The sequence below is a fragment of the Eupeodes corollae genome, chromosome 1, assembly GCF_945859685.1.
Source record: "Eupeodes corollae chromosome 1, idEupCoro1.1, whole genome shotgun sequence".
NCBI classification, from domain to species: Eukaryota; Metazoa; Arthropoda; class Insecta; order Diptera; family Syrphidae; genus Eupeodes; species Eupeodes corollae.
Window position 1 is genome coordinate 169630191 of NC_079147.1, and position 24891 is coordinate 169655081.

Genomic DNA, 24891 nt, shown 5'->3' on the forward strand with positions numbered 1-24891 from the left:
CCACATCTTCATCAGGATCAATTTTGAAGGATCGACATCCAATTTTTCTTTCTTAGCTTTGTACAATCACTTTGGGGGAAGTTTAAACTTTTAATACTTTCCCATGTTTTTTTTTAGACCATTAGCTCATGAGGCTTGGTTCTTCTTAATCTCCGAACATGGTTTCTTATATTCAAGACGGACTCCATTTCAGAATTAGTATGACTTTTCAGTCTCTGGTTGTGCGATAATAAATAAATAAATTGGGTCGCGCGACAGTCCGTTGAGAACCAAGGCCTAGTGACTTACAACTCTCAACCATTCCTGTGTGCGAGTAATGTTGTCAGGAATGGAGGGGACAGTTTATATACCGACTCCGAACGGCTAATTTTGAGAAAGCACTTTTTTATGACAATAGTTACTCTTGGAGAATTTGTCAACTCCTCGCAAGAGGCAGTACCCGTGAAAAGACTTTAGATGACATAGGCAGGGATCGAACCCAAGACCTCTAGCATGACAGTCCAACGCACTAACCATCATGCCACGGGTACCACCAGGTTGTGCGATACAGCGTATTTTTTTTAACAACTTCTGTAACCATTTCTATTTGTAAGTCACGATGTAGATCGGTATTTCTTATGTACCAAGGTGCATTAACTATTCCACGAAGGACTTTGTTTTGGAATTTTTGGATGATTTCGGTATTTGTTTTCTTTGTACAGCCCCATGATTGGATTCCATAGGTCCAAACAGGCTTTAGTACTTGATTATACAGCATTATTCTGTTTTGGATTGATAAATCAGAGTTGTTACCAAGCAACCTGTAAATTTGTCTATATTTCAAGTTTAGTTCTTCTCTTTTCCTTTTGATGTGCTCTTTCCACTTAAGCTTTGCATCCAAAGTCATTCCAAGGTATTTGGCCGTATTGGCGTAAGGTACAGCTTGATTATAAATGATTATTGGAATATTGTTTACCTTTTTATTTGTTAAGTTTATATGTGAAGATTTTGTTTTAATTAGTTTGATACGCCATGTTTCGGTCCAAGCTCTCATTGTGTCGACGGCTTTTTGTAGTTTTACAGCTGCCTAAGAGACACATTTGTCGGGTACCATCATCTGCAAAAGTTGAAATTATGGTGTGATTAACAACTGGAATATCCCTTGTGTATAGTAAATACAGGGTAGGACCTAGGACAATTCCTTGTGGTACACGGGCTTCTATTTTCCTCAATTCCTTGTATTTTTGATCGTACCTTACTCTAAACAATCGGGCAGAGAACGATTTTAATATTTTAAAGAACTGCCAGGGAAGATCCCTTCGCAGTTTATTTAAGTCCCTCATGCCAAACCTTGTCAAAACCTTGAGCAACATCTAAGAAAATAGCTGAACATACTTGTTTTTCTTCTAATGCTTTTCTATTACATCTGATATTCTATGAACTTGGTCTATCGTGGAATGTTTTCTTAAGCCAAACTGATGGCTTGGGATTAACCATCTTTCTTCCATGATTTTGCTAAGTCTCTTTAGAACCAGTTTTTCATAATTGATATAAGCGATATTGTTCTGTAAGCCGTCACTTCTGTAGGTGGTTTACCTTGCTTTGGTATGATAATTATTTCAGCAATTTTTGATGAGTATGGCTTAAAAATATTCGCAAGATGTTCAGCGAAAAGGTTAGCTGTTGCTTTCGGGTTACCGATCCATTTCCCATCTTGAGATTTCAAGGACGAGTTTTGTAACTGCGGTCTTTTCAGGCGCTTGGCTTCTTTCCATAGCGAAAAATCGGTTGAAGCATCAGTCGTTAAATTCCTTAAGAATGTACTGAGTGAATCATTTTTGAATTTGTAAATTTGTTTTTTAAGATTGTTGCTTATACGGTTAAACGTTGTTTTATCATATGGAAATCTAATATTTTGCCATTTTCTTCGAGCTCTTCTTTTCTCTATTATCAACTCTCTTATCTCTAAAGGATATTTTATTTCATTTTGTCTTCCATTACAAAATGTTAAAGTACTTTCTTCAGCGGCCTGTTGTACATCAGCAATAAATTGTTCCACTTCATGGTCAATTTGCTCGATTCATCAATGGGAGATCTTAAATTTATAAAACTTAAAAGCCTTTCTCTAAAATCATTCCAGTTTGTTTTCTTATTTACATGCTTTGGATTACTTTTTTCTACTACTTCGGATTCACTTAGTGATAGAATCACTGGAGTATGATCTGATGACAGGTCATAATTACCTTCGACACTAATGTGATTTCGTTTGATTCCTTTTTACAAATGACTTGAAGAGTTTACTACCTCTGAGACATTGCAGTATTTTTTCCTTAATTTCTGTCATGCCAAAATTTAATGCGTCGAATATGTCCGTTACAGGTCTAATCAAACCATGAGTTTTCTTTGAGATAGTTTTTGGTAGATTCTTGAAAGAGCAAGAAAAGACCAGATCCTTGATCTCATTGATTTTTTTTTATTAAATTTGAATTTTCGATGATAGTACTAATTATTTTTTTATATAGTAAATTTCTAAACATTATAAAAAGAACTATTAAAGAAACAAATTATTCAAAAATTAAAAAAAAAAAAAAAAACAGTTTGATGTAAGAAGATAGTTTTTTCTGTTAAGGTATGAATTTTGTTTTATATAATTTTTTCTTTACATTTTTTTTTATTGGTTTCATAAATTGTTTCTTTTTTTGCTATGGAATCTTATTTCAATTATTAAACACCAAAAAGTATTTAACGTTTTTTTTGCAATCAAAATTTGAAACCAATTTGAAATAAACTGCAAGAACGAATGATTTATTATTATATTTGGGAAAACAAATTTTGGGCTTATTTATTAGATTCTGTGATATTTTCTAAATCCCTTTTTTAATCATTGTTTGAATATTGAGAAGGGAACGAGTTATGACATCTGGTCGCCCTAGTGTCAATTTCTTTTATTTACTTAATTTTCAATCAAAGAAATAAAATTAATTTCGGTTACTAGTAGAAACGATGATTGGTACATTGGCAAATTATTAACTTCAGTCTGTTCTTGGAAGCATATCAATGTATTAATTTTCTTAAATTAAAAAAATATGCTTATTAAAGGTTAAAAATGTGTTCTTTTTTTTTATTTTCCAATTGCTATTAAAAAATTGCTCGTTTTTGAAATTATTAATTTTAACATGTGCATCTGTCATTAATATGACAACTCAGGATTAACTTCATTTAAAGTGGAATTTTGCTTTCACTACGTAGTCCCATAATTAGTGGATACGAACATTTAATCTTAAAATTCATACAAATTCGCCCATGCTTCTTTCATACCACTATATAAGCATTTATTGTGGGTATAGGAGGGGGCAGAAGAAATGTTTTACTTTTCTTAACTACAAACTTCACCAAAAATAATACAATTTTCATTTCTATATTAATTTATTTAAGCGGACCGATTTCATGCCGATGATGTTGTACAGGACTCTCGAGAAGATTGTTATTTGGCAACATTACATATTACAAAAACAGATGAGTACGACTCAAGGCCTTATTACTTGGTTGTGGAAAATGAACGAGGTATCGATCGACACGCCATTCATTTGAACGTGGAGGGTACGTTCGCAGGTGCTTTAATATTTGTTTACTTCATTTATTTAATATAAAACTCTTTAATTTATTAAGGGATACATTAAACTTATCATGTTATAAATTCTTCATACCGCATAGATTTAATTTAAATTTTAAATACACTTTCTTATAACAGTTTTGACTTATTTATCACATTTTTCTTGTTTTTCTTATTTTACCTATTTAATTAAAAAAGTTCTTTTTCAAATTATGATATTTAAGCACAAATACAATAGCCAAATATAACGGTAATGAGAGAGAGTGCTTTTCTTTATATTAGATATCCATAGAAATGTTCTTAGTGTAGATTGAGAATAACAACTTCACGAAATGTTTGGTGAGATGGATTTCTAATCTTAAAACTTCCGTCACTGCCAAACAGGTGTCAAAATGACTGGTATAGACCAGTCGTAACAGATGTATCAGAGCTGCGACTTTATTAAAATAATGCAACATAATGCTCTGTTAATATAGACATGCTGATGCCTTAAGCCTAATGAAAAAGAATGTTTCCGATAAATCTCGATCTTATACCTGGACTAATAGAAATTGGGTGAAAACTTAACTATAGGGTCATAAATATGCTTGCTGAGTTAGTATAAGTTGGTGCGAACAAGTTGTAGCTTTCATAAGAAGGTCCACAAACAACAAATATGTTCCAGATATGAAGTTCTATCATCGTTTTATTGGGTTGTAATCTTTACTATCCACAAAAATGAAGACTGAACAAATATTGAACATTTCCGACGCATCTCCTTTATGAATGTTGTGCAAAAGTATTCTGTGGTATTCTTGCGAACAGATTAGAGCCAAAGGCAGCTGTATTGGTATGGATCTACTTACTTAAAAAGATTTAAAACTGATGATGAAGTTAAAACGAGGTTTCCTTCTAAGTGCACTTTTGGTTTTCACTTTATATAAACGATATCGAGAACTACATTCCTGGTGGGTTACGTATGACTAATTTAAACCTCATTCTTCTTTTATGTGCATATGATCTTGTGAAGTTATCAGAAAACTCAACTTTGTACGCATTGCGTTTAAATGGATGGAATTAGATCTTTGAAATAAACTCCAACAAATCTAATATAAAGCTATGGCTACTAAAGGCGTTTAATTACTAGAAGTTGGAGCAGCAAGCAGTCTCATCCATTTCAACAACCAAAAAAGCAAAAAAATCAGCCACAAAAGCGGCTGCAGCTAATTGATGTTAGCAGCAAAAAAACAACCAACCGAAATACCAGCAGCAAAACTTACAATATTTTGAAACTTTAATTTAAAATTAAGCTATTAAAAAAAACATCTTTTTTAATAAATGGTCTCATCAACTCTTAAAATCAATCAATACAGTTATTTTAAATATACATATGTACACGTACAAACATTTTTGTTGATTGAATTGTATAGCTGAAAATTGTTTTCTTTTTTTTTAACTGTTATGACTGGGAAAAAAACTAAATATATTAACTAATACAAATATATAAGAAATACATTTCAACCCAAGAAATTATACACCGGTAGTAAAGGCCAAACATTTAGTTACTTTAGTTTTGGCTGACACTGGTCACTGGTGGTTTGTTGGACAAAATATACTTTATAACATCTTTTTCCATCAATGACAACGTTACTCCTACAATTTTCCCTGGATTAACTTTCAAACATCCGATTTTCAACAAAAAAAAAAGAGGGAGCTTTTAGATATCTTTGATGTCTTTCTTATGAAAAACAGATACAAAATTCAGTTAAAAATTGTTTTATACGTTATTTCTTTAGTTTTCTCTAAAAAGTAGAACGCAGAGATATTAATATAGGTAAATCACTTTTTTTAACACGATTACCATTTTTTTTAACAATCACTTTTATATTGTATATTGGAAACAGTTTAAAATCTAAATATATTCATTCTATCAGCTTAATGCGATTTGCGAAATTATGTAGATATATTTTGTTTCCATTTTTCATGTTTTCGTTTTAAATGAACTGCGATACAAAATTATACAAAACGAAGCAGAACCCTTGGAGATGAGCTACTTAATGGGCATAGCTGGAGGTTGCTTAGCAGCAGCATTAATTTTAATCTGCTTGTGTATATACGCGGTTCGGGAGAAACAATGCTGTTTCAAAGGTAAGTTTTTTTTTACTTTTTTACAGCAGAATAGCTTCTGTAATTTTTGTAAACTATAATGGCTTAGATAAACATAAAATGGCGAAACAAGTCTTTGTAATAAGCATTGGATACAATAGCAGTTGCATACTTTATTTACCAAAAAAAATCATTAAGTGAATATACGTACATACAAACAATATATGGATGAGAAACGTCGATTTTGGACGATTGTTTAGGAAGCAGAATACGATGTTCATAGGGAGGCAGATCATTCCAAGGAAGACCCTTTAGGGCAAAGCGAATGAAATTATGTTGATTTGATTCAATACGTTTTAATAAATTTCGTAATAGGAAGTCCATACCTGCGAAGCATATTCAAGATGAGGACGAACATGACAATTGTGCAAGGAAAGAGTAACATAGGGATCATTGAACTCCTTTGCCCAGCGTTTTATAAAATCAAGCATAATAGAACTTGCTTCATTTACTCGTACAATAAAATCAATGTGATGTGTAAATTCTATGTTAGAACAGAAAAATACACCTAAATCTTTAAATGTGGAGACCCGAGAGTTTTTGCTGTGATATACAATAATCAAATACACTACCGATTAGTTTTTTAGTAAAAGTTGGCATTTTAAAGGGTGGAGTGAAAGGCTATTTTTCCCACACCAAAATGTGAAACTATCAATGTCGGCTTGTAAAAGAATAAGATCATGGGTGGGCTTTATTATTTTAAAAATCTTCATGTCGTCAGCAAAAATGAGACCTTCACTTACACGTTGACATGACGATACATCATTAATAGACACGATGGACAGAAAAGGGCCAAGATAGCTTTCCTGGGGAACGCCAGATTGAGCAATAGGTTAAGAATGACAATTTCTTAGTTTTACCTCATAGGATCTGTTTTCAAGGTATGATTTTATCCAATCTAAGAAAAATGGTGGAAAACCAAGTGCTTTGAGTTAAATAAAATAATTCCGTAGCTAAGTTGGTCAAAAGCTTTAGAAAAGTCAGTGTATACACAGTCAACTTCATAACCTTGTTCTAAAGCGTTTGAAAAAACGTTTGAGAATGTGAGGAGATAAGTAACGGTTGATCTTTTTTTCACAAAACCATGTTGCTGTTCGCAAATGAGATTTTTACTAAAAAATGCTACACTTTCACAAACAATTTGTTCAAACAATTTAGGAAAGCAAGAAGCATTGCAGTGAGCCTGAAGTTTGTTATATCCGCATTGTTACCTTTCTTGAAAATTGGTGTTCCGTATACTGGGAAATTTGCCTGTTTTTAGAAAAAGTTTGAATAAAAGCGTAAGGGGTTCAACTAAAGCATTACTACACTTTTTTAATACTATCGGGGGAATACCATCGGGACCGGCTGAACAGTCGTCATTCAACGCGAATAAAAGATCAAAGACCGTACTCGTACAGGTATGTGACTACAGCTAGTTTGCAAAAAGGAGGGAAGATTATGAAAATATGAACTTCTTTAGGGCTATTAACAAATGACTCAAGGAAATTTGTTGCGAAAGCGTTACAGATATCAACAGTTTTCTTAGATTAAAGGTTCTTGTAAGTGAAGTTAACTAGAAAGCTATCTGATTTATTCTTTAAGTTAACAAGTTTCCAAAATTTTTTAGGATTCTCTTTCAAAGAGGTGCCCATATCAGTAACATAGCTAGCATATACAAAATTAGAAAGAGACGTAAACGAAAAGAGTTTAACATAAAAAGAGAAGTTGGTTGGAGACAGAGTTTTGAGAAAAAATTTTCCATGCCTTATCTTTTGTTATGCAATAAACGCAATTCTTTCGTGTACCAAGGGTGGCTGAAGTTTGTATTCCTTGATTTCCTTAAAAGATTCATTTTTTCCAAACAATAAAGAAATAATAATAAAATTATAAAAGCAATCAAAGGAATTACTGTGTTCGCAGTAAGGTGATTACTTAAAAAATATTAGTAATTCCCGATCTAGATTCTAAAACACAAGAGTACTAATAGCGTCAGAAGAAAAGACTAAATCGAGAATTCGATTGAGTTTTTAATACAGCTTGTTTACTGTAAGTCAGTAAGAATTACTTTATCGAGAAGAGATAGTTCCAATTGTGAAGAAGAAGAGGCTTCAAGGCAGCATTTGTTTTCGGATGGAATCCAGCCAATGTTTGGTAATTAAAATCACCTAGAAGTAAAATATTGGTGTCAGAGCTGGACAAATTTATACGATAGTTTAATGCGAAGGAGAGATCTGTATAAACAGACTCCAAACTTTTTGGAGGAATGTAGACGTTTAAAATGAAAATTATCTTAGTCTGTACCATTATCTTTACACATACCAGTTCAATTGATAATTCAAATCGAATAGATACAGAAGAAGAAAAATATGTATTTTTTACCGCTGTGAGAACGCTTCCACCTAAATCCCTTGCATTCCCAACATGACGGTTGTTTCTGTAAACTTCGAACTCTTGACTGAAAAGATCTGTGTCGGAAAAGCTTGAATTAAGCATAGTTTCTGTCAAAACGAATGCGTCGTGTGGAAATGATTTGGAGTTAAGAAAATTATCAGCAGTGCTGCTACGAAGGCGGCATACGTTTTGGTAGAAGAGCGCAAGCCTGCTAAGTTTTTTGACTTGGTTTTCAAAGAAACACCTTGTTTTTGACTTTGTGTAAATTCTTTGACTAAAGTGTGCGGGCCATATATTTGTGTTGCAAATAAAATCGAAGAAAGTAGGATTCGTTATTAATTTAAAAGAAGAAACAATGCTATTTAGTTTGCTGATCTTAGTACACCTAATGGATGAGCTGGAAGGTGTGCTCTTGGTAGGTTCTAAGTAACGGAGTCGCTATTGGAAGCTAAATTTGAGTCAGCAATTTGAGGTATATGGGGGGTTCCGGTGGGATCTGTAGGTATTGGGTGATGTTGACATTTGTTGTTTTTGATGGATGGGTAGAAATTCTAGCAAGTTCAGAGTTTTCTCGGCTTCTTTTTTAGACTTTTTTTCGTTTGTCAAGTACAATTTCTGGGTTTAAAGAACCTGTTTGCCCGAGAATATATTTATCTGCAGAAGAGAAAGTAACAGAAATAGCCTGTGCCAAATCATTAGTCGAAGTAGAACTATCGACCATGATGTTGGTTACAGAGTATCCATTTAATTTGCAAACTGCAGTGTTAAAAGACTTCAGTAGCTCTTCAAAATCTTTAGAAAGTTTTAAAATGTCAGCCTTAAATAAAGACAATTTAAAAGCTCGTTAAGACTTGTTCTGCGATACGTTATATCTATACGCATATTATGCACATTGAAAATAAATATATTTGATGTTGATTTCACTAAAAAAATCATTATAAACCCTAAATTTTGTGCGGATATAGCGGAATTATGTATTTAATGCGATGAGGTTGTGTAATAAATAGCCACAAGGAAAGACTCCGCTTTCCGAAATCCTTGTTCACAAATCTTATCAACATCCGAAGAGATGGCATGATCAAAAGATATATGTAACTTTAAACTTAAGACAGTGGTCACTGTTTTTCCCCTTTCTTTCTGCTATTACTTACTTAAGATGGCGCTACAGTCCTATGTGAACTCACCCAACAAACTTCTCCATTTAGCTCGGTCCCTAACCAGATACATATCTCAAGTTGAGTACTCGAAGTTGGATGAGGTCAGCGCTGGTGTTGTTTTCTACACTCAAAGCGCAGCCTAGGTGCACAAAATCCTTAACTACCTCAAAGTAACGTCTGTCGAGGGTGAGGTTTTTGACCGAGAAGTCGTTGGTCGGTGTTGTTTGACTTGGTTTTTCTTGATAATATACATTATTGTTCCCTCTGCCTCAATACTTACTAAAGCATGTATAAGTACTAGAAAACAAATATTAAAAATGTATATTATGTACATATTTTTACATAATTTTTGTATGTCTTTTTTATTATTAGAATGTTTGAATATCATCCTCCCAGTGTTTGGGTTGTCCTCCTACACTTCTCCTTCAATCTAGCGATAACTTTTCCGTAGACATCTTCGTCCAAAGGTCACCAGAGAGGCGAATAATATGTCCCGTCCATTCGCATCTAAGTTTTCGAATCAAATAACGAACATCTTCAAAATTAGTTTGCATTCTTAAGGATGTATGGTTGACTTTTTGGTAAATGGGAACGCTTAAAACTACTCTTTCCATTGCCCTCCGACACGATCTGAGCTTGGTTTGAGCATTTTTAGTAATTTTAATGTTTGGCACCCGTAGGTTCAAATTGGCAGCACCGTTGAATCGCATAAATATTTTCTTGTTTTCTTTGAAATATTTAAGTTAAGAAGATGCTTGACATTCCAGAGTGGTATTCGATGTTCTACCTCTTTTATTTCTCTATCTTTGAACGAAATAATTTGAACAATTAAATATAATAATGAAATCATCTGCGAACCTAAGGTTTATTTGTAATACTTTCTTCTTCAAAATCTTTTTGAGGGCTGCCGAAAGAGCACTTGAAATCCTCTATCTCCTTGTCTTAGATTGGATTAAGTTAAAGTGGCTTTCCGTGATGGAGTAAAACACACTAAGGTCAGTTTAACAGCCAATTATGATACCACATGCATTTTGAGGCTTTTTTCTAAGCTCAATGAAACCAGTTTGATTCCCTTACGAAACGTAAGAGAATGATTATGTTAATGTAATTTATAAAGTTATGTAACAATTCTACTAGGTAATTCTTGTGTTTTTGAGCTAGATGAGGGCATATACAGAGAAGATGAAGAACACCTAGCCGGGTGGCATGATTTCCTAATAGAAAGTGTCCGGTTATGACACCGATTATCGAGCTTATATGCGATCTGCTTAGAGATAGCAAGCACCTTGTTTGCTTTAAATATAGTGTAGGCCGGATGTTTTGTGTGACCTGACACATGGTGATGTTATTCGACCTAATGTTTACCTTCTTCAAGCCAGGACAAGACTTCTTTTATCGCCAAAAGTTCCGCCTGGAATACGCTACAATGATTGAATAGGCGGAATGAGAGACTTAATTTCAGTCGTTCAGGGTGCACACATCCACCAACCCCTTCATTTGTTTTTGATCCATCTGCATAAAAATGGACTAATACTTCTTCCAGGAATGCTCTATTATCTCAAACAGATCTGGAAGATATCGAAATCTGGAAGTTTCTGTCAAATTGCATTTGGGGGATGGTATAGTCTTTCAATAGCTTTTTACCAGAAAAGAGAGCTATATTAACTTCTTTGACGAACGTGTAACGAATCCTATAGATTTCACCCTTCATCCCTTACGCTCACACTATGAACTATAGCCTACAGGAAGCTATAGTCCAGTCCTATAAGCAGGAATGAAGGGTGTTCCGGTATCTCTTTATTTGGCATCCTTGCAATAGGCTTAGCTCGTCGAAAATGGCTGGGTTCTTGTCAAGGGATACCAAAACGTGTGTTACGTAAAATCATGCCGAGTTGTAGGTATAAAAACACAGATAATAAAAAATAATTTGGATCAAAAAAAAATATTAGGACCCTAAATTCATCCTTAAGAAAAACAAATGAATTACTATTCGAATTTTGACAAATTGAAAGGATTGACCGAGAACGAAATTTCAAGTAAAAACCTTAGAGAAGGAAGGACTCGATGTTATGTCCATAAGAGGTATATCCCACCCACGCATCACTAACGTGGTACGACCTTGGGTACTGCTACCTCGATGTCGTTTGCAGTAACCCCCTATTCCGCACTATACCTTTCTGGAGTAACTCCTGATCTGTTCTTCTAGGTGAACCCTATTGCGTTCTCCCTCCGCCCTAAATAACTCCATATCTTTGGCGCGGTTTATCCCTATTGCTGCCGTTACCACTTGCTCGATATACCCTCCTATAACCTGATCTTCATCACCCTCATCTTCGTCGTCGTCAGCATCTAATTGTGTGTCTCTATTTTCAAGAGAAACCCCAAGGTTTAAACTTTGAATCCTTCGTTCCGCTTGAGTCAACAAAGACTCCGCACCTTCTTCAGGTTCTACTTGACGTCTACCTGTCGGCTGTTGCACTCCATTCAACGAATCTCTGTCATTTCCTTCCGTTGCGCTGTTTTGTTGATCCGTTACATTTTCTGCTGAATTTCCCGCATTTCTATTCGTATTACTACGCAAAGCATGTATCTTTCTATACTTCCCTAAAGTCAGTCTACGTTCATTACCCATCTTTACCTCTATTAATGGATTATATTCGACAACAAATAAAAAGGATTGAACCTACTATTAAATCTAACTAACTTGGTAGTTTTGAATTCAGACACTCTTTAAAAATCCTACGAACTATCAAAAAAAATAAAGAAAGCAAAAAAAAAATCATTACAAAATTAAACTAACCACTACCACCAAAAACTTCAATTAAAATAAAAATAAATAAATTGGGTGGCGCGACAGTCCGTTGAGAACCAAGGCCTAGTGACTTACAACTCTCAACCATTCCTGTGTGCGAGTAATGTTGTCAGGAATGGAGGGGACCTACAGTTTATATGCCGACTCCGAACGGCTAATTTTGAGAAAGCACTTTTTCATGACAATAGTTACTCTTGGAGAATTTGTCAATTCAATTTTTTGTTTTAAATTTTTTTGAAAGGTTAAAAGTACTCGCTACTAAAGACTAGTTCTGTGACTTTATATTTTCAGGACGAGCACTTCAAATTTCTCTTCAAGTTTTTTTATTTAAAAATCAAAAGTCAATGGCAAAAATTCAGATCAAACAATCCAAAATTCAGATTACATTTAACAAATAAACAAAGAATTGTCTATACTTTACGAACTAACCACTATACCTACATTGAGAGCTACAGACTGAGCAGCTGGTCGTCAACTGTTAACTACAATGGATTCATCAAATGTAAATGAACAAAAAAATTATCGAAAATCGAAAAATACAAAAAAACATTTTTTTCTTCCTTTGGCATATCCTTTTTATTTTCTATAAGGACGAATTCAGGCCCCACGTTGGGTGCCACCTGTAACTAATCCTATAGATTTCACCCTTCATCCTTTAAGATCACACTATGAACTATAGTCTACAGGAAGTTATAGCCCAGTCCTGTAAAGCAGGAAAATGTCTGGGTTCTTGACAAGGGATACAAAAACGTGTGTAACCTAAAATCATGCCGAGATGGTTGTAGATATAGAATACAGATAATACAAAAATTTGGATCTAAAAATATTAAGACCCTAAATTCATCCTTAAGAAAAAACAAATGAATTACTATTCGAATTTCGACAAATTGAAAGGATTGATCAAGAAAGAAATTTCAAGTAACAACCCTAGAGAAGGAAGAACTAGATGTTATGTCCATAAGAAGTATATCGCACTCACGCATCACTAACGTGGTACGACCTTGGCTACTGCTACCTCGATGTCGTTTGCAGTAACCCCCTATTCCTTTCCTTTTTTTATTGTGAATTGTGTTCGTCATTATCATTATCGTTATACGACAATCTTTAACTAAAATACATGAATGCATTCAAAAAAACAAAACAAGTCCAAAAAGATATAACCCTGAAAGTATGCATCAACCTACTAGCTTCTACAAAAAAAGTTTCACTCAAACATCTCTCTCATACATTACTTCATCATACCAAATTAAACAAAAAATAATATTGGGGCACGCTTGCGTATTCGCAATTTCAATTTTTATTATCTCTTTCATTTCTATTTAAAAAACGTCATTTCTCACAAACGAATCTTCTAGCAGAAGCTTTGCCAAGTTTTGAGTAAATTATTCTACTAGTCAGCATTTATTGAATTAACTCCCTAGTGAACTCTCTACGTTTAGAGATGTAAGTTTAGATATCATTGCAGATGTGTTCACATTTTTAAAGGCGCCTTAGATGTCAAAGAAAACAACCAAAGTGAAGTCTCTATGATGGAGGCAGTGTTTGTTGGTGCGTACTAGTGTGTGTAATGTCGTTCGTTTCCACCAATTAACATATACAGTAGGAATGTTGATATGTAGACAGACATATCCAGACTTGTCCTTAAAATAATATCAATTAATCTTTCTAAGGACTTAAGAAGGAATGTTGATAGACTTATAGGTCGTTGATCTTTAGGGTTGACTTGCGATCATTTCCCTGCATTGGATATAAAAACAACTTTAACTTCTCTGCATGCCAAGGGAATATGATCCAGATGCAGACACCTGTTAAAAATTACCTCATTGATGGTGCAATTATGTCTGATGCTTTTTGTAGTTTGGCTGGCATTATCAAATCAGGTCCTGCAGATTTAAATGGTTCGAAGATGTTGGAAGCCCATTGTATCCCTTGTGATAAAATCTTGTAGATATGTTTTATTGAAACTTGAACAAATATGTTTGTTCCAAGTTGTGGTAAGAGAACTACCAAGAAAATGAATATACAGTAGTAAATTCAGCGTTCTTCACTTGAAATTGTCCAGGAGCCATCTGCATTCTTCCAAACCAACAGTGATGTGAATAGATGGACAAAAACTTGTATTTCTTGTCAATAGTCAAAAAATTTTAAGGCTAACTACGCCAAAGCACGGAACTTTTACAGTTGCAGAAGGTCGATTTTCTCACATTCATATGGATCTCGTTGGTCCATTACCACAATCTCAAAGTTTCACTTATTTGCTAACCATCAAATATCGATGTTTTGCTTGGCCAGATGCCATTCCGCTGACAAACATGAAAGCTTCCACTGTTCTTTCTGCTTTTGTTCAAAACTGGGTTTCAAGATTTGGTGTATCACAAGTGATTACGACTGATCAAGGAACTCAATTTGTGTCAAGTCTTTTCAAACAAATCTCAGAAACTCTCGGATCAAAACGAATTAGAACAACAACTTAATATCGACAAGTTTAAAGAATCTCTTCGCGCTCATGAAGTTAAACACAATTGGTATTCCAACTTCCCTTGGACTCTTCTCGGTATTTGTTCGACAATAATCGACGATACAGAAGTAACTCCCGCGCAACTTTTGTACGGTCAAAACTTACGTTTGCCAGCCGAATTAATTGCACCCAAACCGTTAAATCCGATTTTGAATTTAACTGATTTGAAAATTTGCAAATATGTTTTCGCGCCAGAGAAGATGAATCGCGGAAGTCTAAAATCACCGTATGCCCATCACATTCAAAATTATCAATCGTTTTAAAAAAAAATTGTTCAGTGCACATAGACAATAAAGAGCAATTTTTATCTATTGACCGAACAAAACACGCTTTTACCACAAAACACAATGATCCTCAGCTACCAACCAAACAAATATCTTTCTTTTGTAGGGCGCAGCGTTAACCATACGTTTGAACGCACTACATCGCTCAAGATTATTTAGTTCAGACTGTTCATTAACAAATGGCAGTTTCCTTTTTTTAGAGTTATTCTTAGTTCTTACATCGTGGCTGGGCACTATGAATTGTACGAAAATGCGTTTTTTTACTTGAAGTGGGACATTTTTGTATGATATACGGTCGGATGCGGGGGTTTAACCTTTTCTGAGTTTAGACTTCTTTCAAGTTCAAGAAAGTTAAATAGTAAATCAAGGTGTTTTGCGGATAGGACGACATGATTTAACGCTATAAGTTTTGCCTCAAAGAATTGGGAAGAAAAGTTTAAGTCATTGGAGTACGTCGACCAGTGATTGGCGAAATGCTCGTCAATTTGATTTGAATCCGTTAGCTTTTCGAAATCTAATTAACTTGATTTGTATCGTTATGTTATTTTTTTTAAACTTTCCATAGGTGTTGTGTTGCTTTTGCTTTCTCGAAGGATAGTAATCTCAGAATTCCACCAAGAAACTATGTGTTTTATTGGTTTGCATTTTGTTTGTTTAATAGATAAATTAGATAAATTAATAATATTGGTTGATATTTGTGGATAGAGCATTGTTGCTGAAGAATTTTATTATTTTAATTTGGAAAAAATTCCAGTCTGCGAGGTCAGTTAGGAATTTTGGATTTGGTTTAGAGTAGTTGTTATGACGTTTAAGGTTAATGGTGGTTATTTTAGGAAAATGGTCACTTCCGTGGAGAAAGTCGAGTCTGTGCCAGGCAATGTTAGGTAATATTTGTGGAAATGTAAATGTGAGATCTAGGTGTGCAAGCGTGTTATTAGTGGATAGGTGTGCTGGCCTACCATCGTTTAGTAGAGATAAATTTGAATTTGTTAAAATGATTTCAACAATCTTGCCTCTCGCATTTGCAACAGTTGAGACCCAGAGAGGATTCCAAGAATTGAAGTCTCCAGTGAGCAATACAGGAAATCTTACAAATTTTAGAATATCATCTAAGTTGGAAAATGAAAATGGTTGGGTGGGATGAATATTGAGGGATAATACTGTTAATTTTATATTGAGATCAATTTCAACAGCTATTGATGAGAAATTTAATGGTATAATTTGAGTTTTGTATGGAACAGATTTATAGATCATAAGCCCTACAACTTGTTTGGCTCTTGTGTTTGTTCCAAAATTGTGAAAATATGTTGCGTATTGATTTTTTGGAGCTTTAATATTTGTGCTGTCTAAGAAATGGGTTTCTTGAAGTGAAATTATATGACGTCAATGTTCTTTTATTAAGAGCTCTAGCTCATGATAGATATTAAGATATCCGTTAAGATTCCAGCGGAGAATCTTAAGACTTAAGGGTCGAATTTTTAGTGGCAGAGGACTTTTGTGCAGTATAAGAGGAGCTATACTGTGAAAAGTCATAAGCGTATATATTATTAGATGTTCAAAGGGTAGACATGTACATTCAAAAGGACACAAGCGTCCACAAGTTTTTTTAAAAACCCACCTCTGTCTATCAAATCCTACTCTCACCTCCCCGCGGTGAACATGAGAGCTATAAGGAGCGGTTTATGAGGCTCCCTGTCCTTAGAGTTATACTTAGGATCTGGCCCTGCAGGTATACGACGGATTTTCTGTTGACAACGCACGCAAAAGAAATAAGGACAACGAACTTCGGATCTGTACGTAGAATTTTAGGTCCCTTAACAGACCACGTGCAGCCGAACAATTAGCGGAAGCCCTTAACAGCTGCAAGTCAGATATTACCACCACCCAAGAAGTGCGATGGGATGGACCGGGCAAACGCAAACTAAAAGACTGCGATCAATACTATGGCGACTGCTACCGAGAACTAAGACAGCGTCTATTTGGGTGTGGATTTGTTGTTGGTGCTAGACTCAGGCAGAAGGTCTTGAGTTTCAGCAGTGTATGCTGGACCGGGATGGACCGGGCAAACGCAAACTAAAAGACTGCGATCAATACTATGGCGACTGCTACCGAGAACTAAGACAGCGTCTATTTGGGTGTGGATTTGTTGTTGGTGCTAGACTCAGGCAGAAGGTCTTGAGTTTCAGCAGTGTGTGCGAGTATTATACGAGAATCCGCATAAAGACTAAATTCGCCAACATTAGCTTAATATGCGCATGCTACAACAGAGGAGAAAAGTGAAGAAACCAAAGACATATTCTTCAAGCTCTTGGACAAGACTTATGAGCAGTGCCGTAGCTATGACATTACAGTTATCTTAGGTAATCTTAACGCCAAGCTAGGAAGAGAAGACATCTTTGGTAGCACAATTGGGAGCTACAGCCTGCACGACAACACCTCCGACACCGGATTTAGGCTGATCGATTTCGCTGCGGGTCGATACGTTCTGGTAGTTCTAGTACGCAGTTCACACATCTTAATATCCACAAGGGGACATGGAACCAGATTGACCTCTTTGCGATCGACGCACGACACTTCTTCTATACAGGGTGTCCGAACATTCTGAGCCAGAACAAGGAAGTACTGTGAGAAGATTCGACGTTATTCGGCTACAATCGCAAGAGGCTGAAATGTCCTCTTCCGAACAAGCCTCTAAGAACCTCTTTAAGAGTCTTATGCAGCAATTTTAAAACTAGTGGCAACATTGCCTTGCAGCCATCCGCCGCCTCTGAAGTGTTAGGTTTCACACGGTCACCACAGTGAAACCCCTGGTTTCACGACGACTGCCGGCAAGCACATGCTGAGAAACAACAGGCAAACTGAAAGGCACTGCACTTGCACAGAAGAACCAGAGCTGCTCACGAGCTATACGAGCAGAAAATGAGAGAGGAACACCGGCTTCTTACATGGAAAAAATATAGCGCGCGATCGAGAAAATATACAACATTAATGAGGTTCGTAAATTTTACCAAAATGTAAAAAAAACCTCCCAAGGGTACCAGCCACGAACCGAAGAATGTAAGGACGATCAGGGGAACATCGTAGTAGAACCGCAGTTTGTGTTGAGAATATGGAAAGACCACTTCTCCAAAATGAAAAACCGGACTCCGATGTAAGGGAGATAGAATGACGGCGATGACTTGGTAGGGAGCATGCACCAACTCATCTGCAAAATATTGTCGGAAGAAAGCATGCCCGATGAGTGGAATCTCAGCATAGTTTGCCATACACATAAGAAAGGAGACCCTCTAAATTGCGCCAGCTACGCCAACGAAAAGGTATTAGACAAGGCGATGCACTGTCATGCGACTTCTTCAATATCGTTTTGAAAGAATTGTGCAAAACTAAACCGTCAACACTAGAGGCACAATCTTCCAAAGGTCCATCCAATTACTCGGATATGCAGATAATATTGACATAATTGGAAAATCAAAGCGTGATGTCAGTGAAGCGTTTTTGAGCATTGTGATGAAAGCGAAGAAGATGGGCTTAGTAGTCAATGAGGGCAAAACAAAGTATATGCTGGCATCAAAAAAGGACATTGAACGACGACGTCTTATACTAAAGTCAAAATGGACAGCTTTAACTTCGAGGTTGTTGAGGACTTTGTTTACCTAGGCACCGCTTTAAATTCAGACAACGACACCAGCGCTGAAATCAAACAAACAAAGAATAAGTTGCAAATTCCTGCTTCCTTGGACTTAGAAGGCAATTGAGTAGTAAAGTCCTCTCTCATCACCATCTATACGACACTTATCATCCCGGTTCTCATTTATGGCGCTGAGGCCTTGAACCTGTCAAATTAAGATGAGAGCGTCTTAGGATGCTTCGAGAGAAAAATTCTTCGTTTGATTTTTGGTCCCCTCTGCATAGATGGAGAATGACCTAGTTAACAGAATTAAAGTAAAATAACTTCGATGGTTGGATCATGTAGATTCGAATCCAATCCCGAGGGACGGCGGCGCAGTAGAGGAAGACAGCGACTCAGGTGGCGCACGCAGGTGGGTGAAGACCTGAAGTGTTTTGTATGGCTGATAACCTAGAGTTATCATTTGATAATGTTTTCGTTGTTGCAGGTAATGACGAATCAGGGAGAGGCAATGTTAGTATGCTTGGTGTTGGTTTTGTGGTTTGATTAGAATTATATTATAAAGATGTAGAGAGGAATTATCTCTTTTTTCTTGTAGGAATTTATTGATTTTGTTTCAGTAGTAGCAAGAGGGATGTGGAGGGAGACTGGCTTGATGAGCTTGACAGGATCGGTTGTGTTTCGCTGCAGCCAAGCTGCATTTTTTAATGTTTTTATTTTGAGAATTTCTTGTGCTTGGCAATTATTTGATGATGCAGGGTGGTTATCTGCACAGTTGGCGCAAAAAGTGCGTATGCAATTTTCCGAGGGGGTTGGTGGGAGGTTACAAGTGCACAAGTTCACCTTTTCATTGTGTGATTGGCATTTTTTGCATCGGGTAGGATTTGGGAAGTATTTTTCCACTTTGAGTTTGACCAACCTACTTAAAGTTGAAGAGCACTAGCCCAGAGGGACTTTCGACATTTTGTTTTTTGCCTTCAACTACATTTTTTAATTTGTTTTAAAGTTTATAAACCTATGTGACGCCTTGGTCACTTATCTCTTCAACAATTTCTTTTTCGGGCAAGTTATTCAGGCAGGGGTAGTACCCGTGGCATGATGGTTAGTGCGTTGGACTGTCATGCAAGGGGCTTGGGTTCAATCCCTGCCTGTGCCACCTTAATTTAAAAAATTAATTTTCGCGGGTACTGCCTCTTGCGAGGAATTGACAATTTCTTCAAGAGTAATTCTTGGCATGAAAAAGTGCTTTCTCAAATTAGCCGTTCGGATTCGGCCTTAAATTGTAGGTCCCTTCCATTCCTGACAACAGTACTCGCACACAGGAATGGTTGAGAGTTGTAAGTCACTAGGCCCTGGTTCACAACGGACTGTTGCGCCACCCCATTTGATTTGATTTATTCAGGCAGGGTGCGAAAACAGTGTCTTTGGAAGAATTTAATTGACTATGCAGGGAAATAAAAACTAGGCTTTGATTGTTTTTTTTAAGGAAAAGGTTAGAAACTTGTTAGTATTTTACAAGTATAAACAGGTTGCCATCACGAGCTGAGTAATATACTCGTAAGACGTGCTTATGGCGTCAATAGTTTTTTTTTTAAAGGAAGACACTAACAGATGTTAGCGGTTGTTTGGGATCTGTTGGGGATATACCTATTAATAAATTTGAGGTTTTCGGAGTTAAAATGGGATGGGATGTCAAAAAAAAACTATAGTTGAGTTTATTATTTTGTTGTTCTTTTTTTAAGAAAGCTGGTAAGCTGATTATGCACAGCGAACCGGGACTTAGGGAGAGCAGATGAAAAAATGAAAAATGTTTTTAAATATGTATCCTTTTTCCTTTCACTTTATCTTTAAAAAATATTTAAAATTACAAGTACAATACATATTTTTAGATTTATATTTTGTTTTCTCTTTTATGTGGACTGATGCAGGAGGTTCTGGCTATAAATCATCAGATAAAGACAGGTAACTACCAAAATTTGCATTTTAGTATTTTTTTCTGAAAAGTTACTTTAGGGTAATGCTTATGCGAACAAAATAATTACACGTATGCAGGGGAAGAGTGGAATATCATAAAATGATGTAATCTTCCTTTCAGTATTTTGTAACTAAACACTCACATATGTAACATGTTTTAGAGTCATGAGTTTTTTTATATATATATTGGATAACTACATTATGTTTATTTTCTACATATTTGTGCAAAAGCGTATAGAACAATATATGTACGTATGTATTTAATATAATAATGAGAGGCATACGATTTTTGTTCTAGGTTTTTTTTATTTACTTTTAGTAGTCTGAATATTTGAGTATTATTTTTATGAATACAAAATTGAAATCTGGGTTATGGGAGAATTGAGAATGTTGAAACTACGGAATTGTAAAAAAATGTTGTTATAACATAGTATGGTAATAAGCATTTGAAAAACATTTTTTTCCAGACCTGCAGAACATTCCTTTACAAATTTGTCATTGTTTCTAATAAATAATCTCAAAAAATTTAATTTTTTCGTCGATTTTTTTCAATTATTTTTAAAATCTTCATTCAAATCAAAACGAAAAAAACTTTTCAGCAAACTAAGGACTTTTTCCGAAAGTTTCATTCCATCCTAAACGTAAAGCCGACTATATTTCCGAAATATGATAGTACCCCAAACACCAGATACCCTGGTCAATGTTAAAAACGAACCTGCGATTGAGGTGCAATTACAAATTGGTGCTCACAATTGAACATTCCAAAGCTTAAACAATCTTATTTAAACCTATACGTTCAACATATGTACATAGCTATATTTCCAGAAAATCAAGCATATTTTTATATAAAATAAAAAATAAACTTATTTTTCTTGTTCATTTATATGTGCATTATATTTTATTCACAGTGAGAAAGCTGACTTAAAATCCCGATCAGACAGCACAAGTGGGCCTCATGGTGATTCAATTTATACAACTCCCGCGGGTTTTCATCATCAAAACCACCAGCAACATCCTAGTCACCATGGATCACCTGATGCAATGAAGGTACGAATGGCTGCAATGATATTACAACCCCCCACCAGGGTCTAGCAGGCAATTAATTCAAATAACAATAGTAGCAACTTTAATAATTTTAATAATTCACTTAACGAAACACACGCTGCATCCTATATCAGCAACAGCGATAACCTGCTTCAAAATGACCAAAACTTCCCAACACCAACTGAAATGACTGACCATGACATGACTGACAGTTTTAACATCAATGATGCTAATGCATTAGACAGTGCAAAAAGTAGTCCTAGTAAAACAAACAAGAACTGCCTAGTCGGGAGGATTAATAGGTCCAATAGTTTTAGAAGTAATCATAGTATAAACATTAGTAGTAATAGTATTGTTAATAGTTCAAAGAAAAATCACCTAGACTTACATTCCGGTGAAGACAATACCGAAATAATCATTTCATCCCAATTAGAAAGGGGTAGTATAGACAATAACGATTCAGGAGTTGCCAGTAGTAAAATGTTATCATCGGGGGGTACACAGGCGACAGTTATTGGTGGTGTTGTGCTACCAATATCAGAGGCAAGTCTTTTTCGTGGAATTTTATCAACTAATCGTTTTTATCAATTTCACAAACAATCAAATTCACTTAAAGTGACGCCTAGTAATAGTAGCAGGGAGCTCAAAAATGATTATTCAGCTAAATTAGTTAGAAAGGTTAAATCTGACTCGAACATTCTCAAGGATTTTAAAAATAAAGATTTTTTATTGGATATAAATAATAAACAAGTAGACAGATATAATAAAACAGAAGTCGATAGCATGGTTATCAAAAATCCATTCTCATTGAGCCTTCTCGGCGATCGGAAAAACAAAGTTCAGTCTAAAACACAAACTATTTTAATAAAGCCGATAAAAAGTCTGCGATCAGAGAGATCATTCCGTCGATTTTTCGAATCCACCACATTGCATACAAAAATCATTAAATCACCCACCAATGCTGCTAATGATAACAATTTCGTCTATAAAAGTCCAATAATACTTCAGGATTTTTCGAAACATATCGAAGAAAAACAAACTAAAAAGAGATCAATGCTCAAACATCTTTCAATAAGAAAGCCCCACAAACACAAGATCCGATTAGATACGAACCTGCCTCAGTTAAAGAAGCTGAAGATATACTATCCTAATCGAACTCAAAGTAATAATAATGTTCAGGATGACGCTAGATCAGGCTCCTCTTCCTACTTTGAAAAACTTCATTTAAAAACCAAAATAGGTTTAAGGCGTATTAAGGAAAGGTGTCGAACCTTTAAGCATAATTCATCAGAAGATTGTAATCGTGATGCAAAAGATGATAGTTTTAAATTTATAAGTGATCGCACAAAAATAAACCACTATGAAATTAAATGTGCCAAAGAGGCGATTTATAAGAGTTATAAGTCTGAAGTGGATTTGACTAAGAATCTTCACTATTTGGATGCTTTTTTGCAGCAAAACTACGATGAGAACCTGAATGAACACAAAAAACCTTCACAATCTGTTTGTAGGTTATCTGGTTCCAAATTGCTGCCGCATAACTACGAAGTTAGTTTAGAAAGCCACAACCGAAGTATATCGTGTGGGAAAGTTGTTGCAGTGCCTCCGGGATGTGCCTTTCATACATTCGCCGGAAAAAGTGTTGATGAGCATTCTGATTCATTGAGCAGTAGTGACTATGCATCAGTTTTCAGTGAACCAATAGACCCAGCTATACCTGTAGTTCTGAAACCAGTTCAGTATGAACATCCAAATATGTCCGATTATTTCTATGACAATATAGAAATATACGCCTCTGACCAAGATCAATTTTTTTTAGAATCAGAGAGATTGTTTTTAGATCATGAACAGAATATGGAACAACGATCACTGGAAGTCATAATGGACGATTTTGAATTTCCTTACAACATGAAGGTTGAAACAAGTAGCTGGTACCAACAACAAAATGATGACCGAAGCCTTTTATTATGCAACACCCCTTATAGAGAAGGAGTAAAGGGTATTAGTGAGGAACTGAAGCTTGAAAAATATGAGAACTACTTAGAACATTACAATCGCCATAAAAAGAAGAGAACTGTCAATGTCTCTTTCGAAGATTATAGGTCAGCAAGAACGAGAAGAAACCTCGGAGGGATCGAATATTCAATGTCTAAGCTCAAAACCTCTGATGTTATTGAAATTCCTGTCAAAAATAAGCATTTAGATCTATTTACATCCTCCAAAGAATACGATGAAGCAAACTGTGATAACTTGCAATTATTTTCAAAATCACAACCTATTCTGCCTTGCACGCCAATATCATCTGCCTCATTATCAAAATTAGTTATTTCGTCATCCCTTCAGTCACAAAACCAAATGTATTCGCAACATCGATATCACAGACAGCAAAGACACCGCACTCGACTGCATTCCTTAACACAACAAACGACAATGAGAAACCACAACCGCGCTCTTCATTCCTCAATAATAGCAAACTATAAAACAAAAGCTGATTCTTCTTATATTTCCTCAAAAAATCATAAAAATGAAACTAATGTTAATCTTTCCAATGACAAACCGGATGAAAACATGTCATCAATTCAAATTTCGCTTGCAAGTACAACAAACCCTGCGTCCTCCTTAGCATTCCAATCAGGCGGGGAAATAATTACACTTACGCCAAATTCAACAACCAATCATTATATTTTGGAAAATATTCGCAAATATTATCAGCAGCAACAGCCCCTGCCATCTTCACTCAACTCTTCAACAGCGAACTCATCATCGTCATCATCGACAACTTCGTCGTTGTTGTCACAGCAGCATCAACAAAAGATTCTGACACCTCAATATAACTACCAGCAGTTAGCCCCATCTAACGTTGGGGAAGTACCCCATCAGCTAGCTATTCATATTCCAACAAAGACTCAAAATCACTTTCATTGCAGTTCAACTGAATCAAACCAATTTTCGGATAATTTTGATTTTATTGATCAAGGAACTGGCGAAGTTCCTCTGGGCATCAATAACAGTAGTGGTCGCAATATTGGAGGTGTAAAGAGATCATTATATCGAATTGAACAAAACGGACACCAGGATTTGAGTAAATCAAATGAACTTATTAAGAAAAATCACTTGACCGAAATTGATTCCGCGTATAATGGCCGCAATTCATTAAAAAAATACAGTAAATCAAGCGGTGGAACTTACACAAGCAGAACTGCTAACAAATTGAGCACAAAATTAAACGTACCAAAAGAAAACTATATTCTTGAGTATGAATGTTAATATAAAAACTAAATTTTTGTCTCAGACCAGAGAGCAAGTTTTGAATTAAAATAGTCAATTTTTCCATCTCATATTTGCAGCATAAATACAAAAATAA

General features: G+C 35.4%; 1 protein-coding gene across 5 annotated transcripts in view; it reads left to right on the forward strand.

The window, feature by feature from the left end:
* LOC129954106 (hemicentin-2) overlaps positions 1-24891 on the forward strand; it is a 125576-nt gene that overhangs the window by 48075 nt on the left and 52610 nt on the right. For 4 of the 5 annotated variants that reach the window (XM_056067785.1, XM_056067788.1, XM_056067789.1 and 1 more), the window contains exons 12-15: positions 3415-3591; positions 5606-5719; positions 20438-20471; positions 21392-21530. In XM_056067785.1, the coding sequence (XP_055923760.1) occupies positions 3415-3591; positions 5606-5719; positions 20438-20471; positions 21392-21530 (464 nt within the window). The remainder of the gene's footprint in view (positions 1-3414; positions 3592-5605; positions 5720-20437; positions 20472-21391; positions 21531-24891) is intronic. The other variant, XM_056067787.1, reaches the window with a different exon arrangement.